The sequence below is a fragment of the Silurus meridionalis genome, chromosome 15, assembly GCF_014805685.1.
Source record: "Silurus meridionalis isolate SWU-2019-XX chromosome 15, ASM1480568v1, whole genome shotgun sequence".
NCBI classification, from domain to species: domain Eukaryota; kingdom Metazoa; phylum Chordata; class Actinopteri; order Siluriformes; family Siluridae; genus Silurus; species Silurus meridionalis.
The window spans coordinates 14,336,326-14,346,207 of NC_060898.1; the positions used below are offsets into that span (position 1 = coordinate 14,336,326).

Genomic DNA, 9,882 nt, shown 5'->3' on the forward strand with positions numbered 1-9,882 from the left:
CAGAGTCTGCTTGGGTTCATTGCAACAGCGTCCAATGTCATTCCACTTGGCCTCTTCTACATGAGACCCCTTCAGTGGTGGCTCAGAGCCCATGGGTTCATATAGAAGGGCAATCCCTTTCGTAAGATCAAGGTCACCCGGCAATGCCTACGTGCGATGTTTGGAGTCATCTCGGGTTCTTATCTCAAGGCCCCCCCGTGCTGAGAGTCCATGGTCGTCGCATTGTGCTAACAATAGATGCGTTTCTCTCGGGGTGGGGAGCAGTCATGAGTGGCCACTCTGCGCAAGGTCTGTGGGAGAGTCCCCATCTACTATGGCACATCAATTGACTAGAGATGCTGTCTGTACATGCAAATTGAATTGCCGGAGCTTCAAAATGGTAACGATCAGCTTCACTTTAATAATTTCAACAATAAAAAAAAAATAACTACTGTACTGTGCTATTATTACTTATAATAATGCACTTTTCTGTGGGTTTTTTTCCTTTAAACTTTTTTTTCCCCTAATGATCAAGCTTTTGACATACAATAAGAATTATAGTAAGGAGAACTTAAATCTAATATATGGACAGGCTTTAACAGGCTTTGTGATTAGTTAATTTTATGGATAATTCTTTGAGACATTCTTATTGTCATCTGTGTGTACTTTTTTACTTAGTCTTGTTCTGCTGTCAACGCTTTATTCATATTGTACTTGTGTTACTTGTTACTTCACACTCGTTTTTGTAGTTGTAGTCTCCAGGTCTCATAAAGCTCCACAGTCTGATTATTGGCAAACATCTTTGTTCCCAGAATACGTTTTAAATAATTTTTGCATTGTCTGGCAGATAATAAAAATAATATGCAAATAGTATACTTTTTGGCTTTGTATGTTCAAACATTTAAAACATTTGAGTTTTCTGATGGTCTATGACTAAGTCGAGTAAAAAATGGGAGAAATAGAGAGAGAAACAGCTGGAAATAAAATGCTTAATGAAAGAGGACAATGGAGCAATAAATTGGAGTTTCTACTGGCTGTGGCAGGAAATATTGTTGGTCTGGGAAACGTCTGGAGATTTCCATACCTGTGTTTCAAAAATGGAGGAGGTAACGACCTGAATAAGAGACAATATGATCTCAGTAATGAGAATGAGGCAACATAAGTTTTATGTACCTAATTTGTTCGTTTAGGGGCCTTCCTGATACCTTACTTTCTGTTTGCTGTGACTTGCGGTGTGCCTCTTTTTTTGTTGGACATTTGTATTGGTCAGTATACAAAACAAAGTCCAGCATTACTTTGGGGGAGACTCTGTCCATTAGCAGAAGGTAATTAATGTAGTGAATCTATTCAGCAAAGAATGGAGATAGAATAATAATAAATATAAATATTGTAATAATATTAATTGCTAATAAAGTATATGTCTGACAAATAAAATTTAAGCTTAGTTACAGGGTTAACATTTATCATATATTTGCCAATGTAGTACAACTTTAAAATGAATTATTCTTGGCAGGTTTTGGACATGGAGCCTATATAATTTCATTTTACAGCTGCATTTGCTATAATATGCTCTTGGCTTGGGCTCTTTTCTACTTCATTAAATCTTTAAGCTCCCAGTTACCATGGACCACTTGTGGCAATCTTTGGAACACAGGTATAGTAATTGGTTTTAAAATGTTTTTATTTTTATTTTTTATTATTTTTTTTATTCATAGTTTTCACTTATGATTTTGCATAGCTGTTCAAAATGTGTATGCATGGTTAATAAATGAAACTTTCGAAGCGTCACATTCTGTCTGTTAGCAAAACACTTATTTTCAGATTAAAATTTGAATTTAAACAAAACACAACACAATAAGCAAATAGTAAGCCTTTTTTTTTCTTTAAACATGGAAAGGTATGAAGATTTTCTATCTATGACTGAGTGAAGAATAAGGAGAATTAGAGCAAAAGACAGCTGAAAATAGAGAGTGGAGCAAAATAATTCAATATAGTAATAAAGTGAACTTTCTAGCAGGTTTTTTTATTTGTATGAATTTTCTTTATTAGACTTGAGACAAATCTTTTGACAGTTCGAAAAATCACCTACTGCCCAAAATCATTTTAACTCTCAGAGTCTAGTCTATCTAAGGCTGTCCAGTATGTGTCTGATACCCAGACATTTTCTTTTACCTTCACCCTTCACAGATGGCTTTATATTTATATTTTTAATCTGATTGGGTTATGTGTGTAAGTAATAATAATTGAGTGGTTTTTTCCACATCATTAGGTCTTTAATAAACTTTCCAACTGATAGCCAAATATAATTGAAACACTGCCATTTAACATTTGTTTAGCATTTTAATATGTAATGATGTACTTTTTTGTATACCTCATGTTTTATTCTTCTCTCTCTATTAGTGAACTGTGTAGAACTCACATCAAACCAGACTAATATGATTCCCAACAGCACTCATGGAAATTTTAGCATTTCTTCAGTCATTGAATTCTGGGAGTATGTTAATTATAAAAACTATTAAAAATAAATAAATAAATAAATATATATATATATATATATATATATATATATATATATATATATATATATATATATATATATATATATATATATATATAAAGTATATCATACAGATATCTATTTCACTAACATTTTTTTTGCTGACTTCAAGGGGAAGAGTGCTGAACATATCCCCAGGTATGGAGATACTGGGTAATTTGAACTGGGAGATTTTTCTCTGTTTACTGGTGAGTTGGGCAGCCTGTTACTTCTGCATCTGGAAAGGGGTCAAGTCAACTGGAAAGGTCAGATTTTGGTTTGAAAATATTTGCATCAAACTCACCGGAAAACAAAATAATAACTATTTTGCAAAGTGAATGATAAAAAAAAGGCTTATAAACATCATTGTAGAAGTGTGACTATAACTTATATGATATCCTGTATATTTTGACAGGCAGTGTATTTTACAGCCACCTTTCCATATGTTATGTTGTTCTTGCTGCTGTTGAGAGGGCTAACTTTACCTGGTGCACTGACTGGTATAAAGTATTACTTGTATCCACAACCTTCACGCCTGATGGACCCACAGGTTAGTTAAGACAAGACACATTCTGTATAATCAAAGATTGTATACAGCATACAAAAATAAGTATTTCTGCTTTATTTAAACATCATATAGGTTTGGATTGATGCGGGGACTCAGATTTTTTTCTCCTACAGTTTGGCGACTGGTAGCTTAACTGTTCTTGGAAGTTACAATAGTTACAAAACTAACTGCTATAGGTAAGCACCGAGTAAATAAAACAATGATGGAAGTGCGTTGCATATATTGCTTATGCTAAATAATAACAAAAATACTGTACTGTACTGTATATTTCTCATGTCTTGTAGATACAGCATTTGGTTGTGTGTGCTCAATAGCTGCACTAGTTTCATAGCTGGATTTGTGGTCTTTTCTGTTCTTGGGTTCATGGCAGAGAAGTTGGGAGTTGACATTGAAGATGCAGCAAAGCCAGGTGGATTGTATGCATTTTATTAAATACAAAGTGTGTACAGTGTATATATACTAAAGAATCCCTAGTATCACAATTAATATATAAAAAGCATTTGAATAAGCACACAAATATATGTAGCATGTTTCTTAATAAAGGTCCAGGTCTGGCATTCATAACCTACCCTCAGGCAGTAGCCATGATGCCTCTGCCACAACTGTGGTCAGTCTGTTTCTTCATCATGCTAATTTTATTGGGCCTGGATACACAGGTAGGAAGATGCTTGGCTTTGAATTTTTTACAATTTTGCCTGCTTCTTGGATGCCATTGGGGGAAAAACCCGAAACACTTTTACATTTGTTTAGTTTGTTGGACTTGAGCTGATAACATCTTCAGCAATTGATATGTTTCCCAACGTGCTGCGGAGGCCTTACAGGAGAGAGATTTTCCTTTTTTTCTTCTGCACTGGCTGCTTTTGCTTTCAAATTCTAATGACAACTCAGGTAATACTATACACAGTATACACACTATATAAAATAAGTAATAGGTGTACTTAATAAAACGTTGGGATACATAATAAACTGGCAAAGTTTTTCATTTTTTTAATTATAGCAAACTTATTGTAAGTGTTTTTTATGATTTAAGACACAGAGATAATGTTTTCATTTTCTATTTGTTTTTTTGCTAGGGAGGAGTCTACATCTTTCAGCTTATTGACTATTATGGAAGTAGTGGCGCTTGCTTACTTTTTATGTGTCTAATTGAAACTCTTGTAATTGGCTGGATTTTTGGTATGTGCTATTGTCTATTACATATAAGTCTTTTCTAAATACAGTAAACGTTATATAGTAAAAACTACATATTTTGAAAAATCAGGAGCTGAACGCATGTTTGCTGTCATTGAGGACATGTGTGATCAACCACCGTGTGCATTTTTCAAATACTGCTGGCGTTATTTCACACCACTGATGTGCCTTGTAAGTTATTATATTTGACTCAGACTATAAGCAGATAACAGGTTTATATTGTAATATGTTATCTTTTTATTTTTATGACAAATTTGTAGAAATGTTGGCAAGGAGACTTATATAAATTTTGTTTATAAAAATGTCTAAACATCAGATAAAAAGCTGTAACATTGGACACAAATTAATAACTGAAAAAGAGAGGCTGGTAAAAAGAAAAGCTCTGGCATTTTTTCCAAAAAGTCTACAATGTTTATTTTTAAATACAGCAATATTATCATTGACAAACTGCTGTGGTATAAGGGGACACAGTTTTGGATGTGCTGCTCTGAGAAAATATTTATTTTTATATCATCTTCATCATTATGAACATCACACAACCTTTCCTTTTTTTTAGGGAGCTTTCATTTTTTACCTGTCAAAATACAAGCCCCTCATGTATAACAATGTTTACGTTTATCCAAACTGGGCTTATGGTCTTGGATGGCTCATGACCACATTTTCACCTGTACTGGTCATTACATGGGGTTTGGTGAAGCTATGCACCCACTCAGGATCACTTAAGCAGGTAGACAAAGAATATACAAAGATGCTTCATAGCATTACATAGCATAACATATTTCATAGTTGATATTTTCTCTCTTCGGCTTCTGTGTATAACTTATTGATTGCATAACAAGTGAAAACAAAATGTATCATGTTTTTTTTTCTTCTGAACAGCGCTTTAAAACTCTGTGTACTCCAGATAAAAAACTCCCGATGACTGGAATGCAAAGAGCACAGATGCAGATCAGTGAGACTCTAATGACAGAAATATGATGATCATATGTTCTTCAGTGCATCAGATCAGAAGACATTTTATATATATATATATATATATATATATATATATATATATATATATATATAATGTGTGTGTGTGTGTGTGTGTGTGTGTGTGTGTGTGTGTAGTTATGCTTACTGCATATGCTTGTTGTTGTCATTTTTTTTTACATCATTAATCCCACTTGAATTGTTACTAACTGCATCTTATCTTTTTGCCATATGTATACAGACAAACACCAAGGAAGTAACTTAGACATGAAGAAAAACAAAAACACACAGTCTTTCCTAATTTAATTACATATAAATCTTATTAAATACTATTAATATCACTATACTTTGGCTAAAATCAGGGCCAGCATTGATTCAGCATTGAAGCACTTATCGAGGTAGTGTGTTACAAAATATATACATTTGAATAATAATTTTTTTAATTAAATGAATAAAATATAGCCTGAAATGCAGATAAGTAGCCTAAGGAGAATTCAGCACTGATGCGTATTGTTACGTCCCAGTTTAGGTTGGGGCACACAGTGTGATTAAATGCATGGGGTGGTGGATAATAGGTGGATCTGAGTGTATTTGGTATTTTGAGTGATGAAGAATGGAACACAAACATCGGGTATCTAATTACAGCAGGAAAATAGTAAAATGTATAATACAGCTTCGGGATAGACTTCATAATAAACAAAAAACACTTTTTTACAAACACTAAGTCACCTACAAACAAACCCAAAAGAAAACAATTCCCTAACTTACACCCAATAGAAATGGCAGCCAAACACCTACTGCCGGTAAACAAGACAACACACGGATGTACATATATTATAAATGTATAATATAGCCAGTATTTACAATAAGCTAAGCAAGGTCAGAACAGGACAGGGCAAACTCTGAGACAGAACGGGCCTAAGTTAGTAACGGTAAATCACAAAGCACGGAACAGAATAACAAAAGAACAAAGTGAGCATTAAAGGTTATAGGTGAGGTTAAACAAGCTCCCGATTACCACTACCACCCTGACTTTATAGGTCGCCTCCTAGTGACATCATCTACAGGAAGTGGGCACAGCTTTAGTTAACTGGAGTACGGCTAAGCCCTGGACTGGAGGGTCAGAATGGCACCTGCACACATAAACCACACACCACAAAAAAACAATATAATACAACAGTATACAACAATTTTGTTACTATATTACTGAAACAAATACTCTTAAGACAAAAAACATTATTCTTTCAACAAGAGATGATTAAAATTTAGCAGCTCTGACACACACAACACAAATCACAGGTTTGTATTATGCTCTGCTTTATTGGTTTTAGAGCAACAATTTGATTAATATATTTCAAAAGCCGTTTAAAAAAAAATTTGTTTTCTGTAAGGAGATTCGTTTAACATTTATTAAGTTGCAACTATATATCTGATATCGTAATACAAATATGATGACAAGTAAATGCAACTATTAGTGGATAAAAAAAGCCATGCATTTAATAAAAATTCTAGTTAGCTAGAATTTAGTAGTAGAAGTTAAAAGTAGTACAAAAGTTAGTCATTTATATAATAAATGAAAGATAGATGTATAGATGTATAGATACACAGTATACAAGAGGAAACAGAGACAGTGTGTACAAAATAATGTAAATGTAAAGAGTAATAACAAATATGTAATAATAATAATAATCCCTTCATCTTCTTTTAATATTTGGTTTTATATTTTGGTTAATCAAAAGGTGAAACAAAAATAGGTGTGCAACCAAAAATAAAGTACAAATTGTTGTTGCAAATGAGTAAAATATAAAATGCAAACCTTCAGGTTTGTCCCAATCCTCTTCATGATTAAATCTGAGCTATAGAAAAATGTAATCCAAAATCACAAACAGTATTTTACCATTTTATAATATCCAGCAATTCAGTTCCATACTGGTATTGTAAAAATATTTTAAGAATAAATCATGCAAAAAAAGCCTTTATGTGATAAACTTGGTCAGAAAGATTATTGAATGATGCAATGATTTGCATGTTATTTACATATAACATGCAAATCATTGCATTTTATATGTAATTAACATGAGTCAGAGTAGTGAATTTGCAGCACAGTTAGACTGTAACTCTAAAATATAAAAGCCAAAATGACTGTTGTTCTTACTGTGTAGATACTGTACAGTGTGTGCTCCTTTCTTCTCCTTGACCTAATTCCATAAATGTAAAAAATAAAAAACTTAATAATAAACTAAAATATTCTGACCCCCAGCCTCCACTGGCCGCTCAAATCAAATCACCATGGCCATCTAAACATACATTTGTGTTTAAACTTACGTCTTATATATTGTTACATTTTTCCAAATTATGTAAGACATGCATTAATGTGCATATAAGTAGTGAATACAACATTATTTTACAACATTAGAAGCTTACGCATGCTTTATTTAGCATTTTCATATTCCTGTTTTACAGTTTTTCTCAAATGCTAAAACACAAAAGCCAATCCTCTAAACCAAATGACCAGTTGTCTAAACACATTTACTAAATCTAGCCATCATTTTCCAATATCATAAAACACATTTCACATGAAGACACAGTTCACAAAACACAATCCTCCGTTTTCATAAATCTTAACACATTTTTCTTTGCTAAAACACAAGTTGCAAAAGAACTCTGCTCATATTCTCAAATGAAAGCTCATGTGATGCAAAATGCTTGCCACAGTCAGCAATATTTGAACACAATGAACACACCTGGCGTCATTCATTACACACAACGACTCAAAATTGAAGACACTTGTTGCTAATGCTGTGACCACATGTACAAAAGCAAGTTCAGAGTGCACAGTTTGCTGAAGATTCCAAACAAACACAATGGATGAAGGCAGAGTCAGGGGAAGAGGAATTCGAGTCAGAGGAGGAAGAAGAGCTGGCCATGGAAGAAGAGGAGCAGGCCAACGTGGAAGAGTAGGTCAAATCAGTGGAGGAAGAGGAGCAGGCCAACGAGGAAGAGGAGTTCAAATCAGAGGAGGAAGAGGAGCAGGCCAACAAGGGAGAGGAGTTCAAATCAGAGGAGGAAGAGGAGCAGGCCAACAAGGGAGAGGAGAAGGTCCAAGAGGGAGAGCAAGAGAACCTCGCACCATCATTACGGACGAGATGCGAGCAACAGTCATTGACCATGTCATTGTCCATGGCATGACAATGGCTGAAGCAGGACTACGAGTCCGTCCAAACCTGAGTAGGTTCACCGTGGCCACCATTATCAGGGCATTCAGACAACATAACAGGTATTGTACTCTATTGCTTTCTTTGTCACAATACAATTGTACAAGCCTGTGAAAGTAGTCTATTGGTTTCAAATCAGTTGTTACTGTATTGTAAAACTGACAACACATGTTTCTTTCTTTAGAGTTGAAAGAATGCCACATAGAGGTGGAAGGGTTGCCATATTTACTGCGGCACAAGAAACCCTCTTTGTGGATATGGTTCGTGAGAACAACCTTATCAGACTCTGGGAGATCAGAGACAAAGTCATTGCCGATAATGTCAACTTTGAGAGCATTGATTATGTCAGCTTGGCCACAATAGACCGAGTTCTCCGGCGACAAAAGATGCGGATGAAACAGGTCTATAGGGTTCCCTTTGAGCGCAACTCTGCGCGACACAAAGACCTACGTTACGAGTATGTGCAAGTAAGTATACATCCATGTTCACAGTACAGTTAGTGGACATACCGTGTTGCTCAGTGGCCTACATTACTTCTGGACAATACTGTGCTACCTGATTGACTGTTGTTCTGAACACCTGTGCACTTTCACATTTTCACAGGGGATATTACAGTTGGACACGATGGCCAGACCTCATGAGTACCTCTTTCTGGATGAGGCTGGCTTCAACCTGCAGAAACGAAGGCAAAGAGGCCGTAACATTATTGGCCAAAGAGCCATCACTGAGGTTCCTGGCCAACGGGGGGGTAATATTACTCTTTGTGCGGCCATGGGTTTGGAGGGGCTTGTCCACCGGCATGCTGTCCTTGGGTCTTACAACACCCAACGTCTCCTCACCTTCCTATATGAGCTAAAAGACATCCTCCTGGACCGCCAACAACACCATCCTGGGCCCGCACATCAAATTTATGTGATCATTTGGGACAATGTACGCTTCCACAAAACAAACCAAATCAGAGAGTGGTTCACCACCAACAGTAACCACTTTTTAAACGTCTGTCTGCCACCCTACTCCCCTTTCCTGAACCCTATAGAGGAGTTCTTCTCATCATGGAGATGGAAGGTTTATGACAGACAACCATACACTAGAGAACCTCCTAAGGGCAATGGAGCTGGCCTGTGTTGACATCCCAGTGGAGGCCTTCCAAGGATGGATTCGCCATTCCAGGCGTTTTCCGCGGTGCCTGGCAAGAGACAATATAGCCTGCGATGTGGATGAGGTGATGTGGCCCGATGCAGCTCAGCGACATGATGCCGCACAGTGATTGTGGTGTGTGTGTGTGGTGTGAATAAAGTAAATAAAAAAACTTCACACCCTGATCATGTTTTCAAGAGTACTGTTGTGTGCAATAGATTCTGTTTTTGCATTGAGTTGTGTTACAGTAGTGTACATGCAGAATTTACTATAAATTTATACTC

General features: G+C 35.7%; 2 protein-coding genes across 2 annotated transcripts; both read left to right on the forward strand.

Annotated features, from left to right (window-relative positions):
• The first annotated feature begins 964 nt into the window (after window positions 1-964).
• On the forward strand, window positions 965-5,252 carry LOC124398232 (sodium- and chloride-dependent betaine transporter-like). The gene is made up of 14 exons (XM_046868319.1): window positions 965-1,085; window positions 1,170-1,304; window positions 1,493-1,633; window positions 2,380-2,473; window positions 2,649-2,781; window positions 2,931-3,065; window positions 3,156-3,259; window positions 3,368-3,492; window positions 3,627-3,739; window positions 3,834-3,971; window positions 4,157-4,259; window positions 4,345-4,445; window positions 4,831-5,001; window positions 5,154-5,252. Exons 1-14 carry the CDS (start codon window positions 965-967, stop codon window positions 5,250-5,252), a joined length of 1,713 nt encoding a protein of 570 aa, XP_046724275.1.
• Window positions 5,253-8,376: 3,124 nt separating this feature from the next.
• LOC124398233 lies at window positions 8,377-9,589 on the forward strand. The gene is made up of 3 exons (XM_046868320.1): window positions 8,377-8,523; window positions 8,646-8,928; window positions 9,065-9,589. Exons 1-3 carry the CDS (start codon window positions 8,393-8,395, stop codon window positions 9,587-9,589), a joined length of 939 nt encoding a protein of 312 aa, XP_046724276.1. The 5' UTR covers window positions 8,377-8,392.
• The last annotated feature ends 293 nt before the right edge of the window (window positions 9,590-9,882 follow it).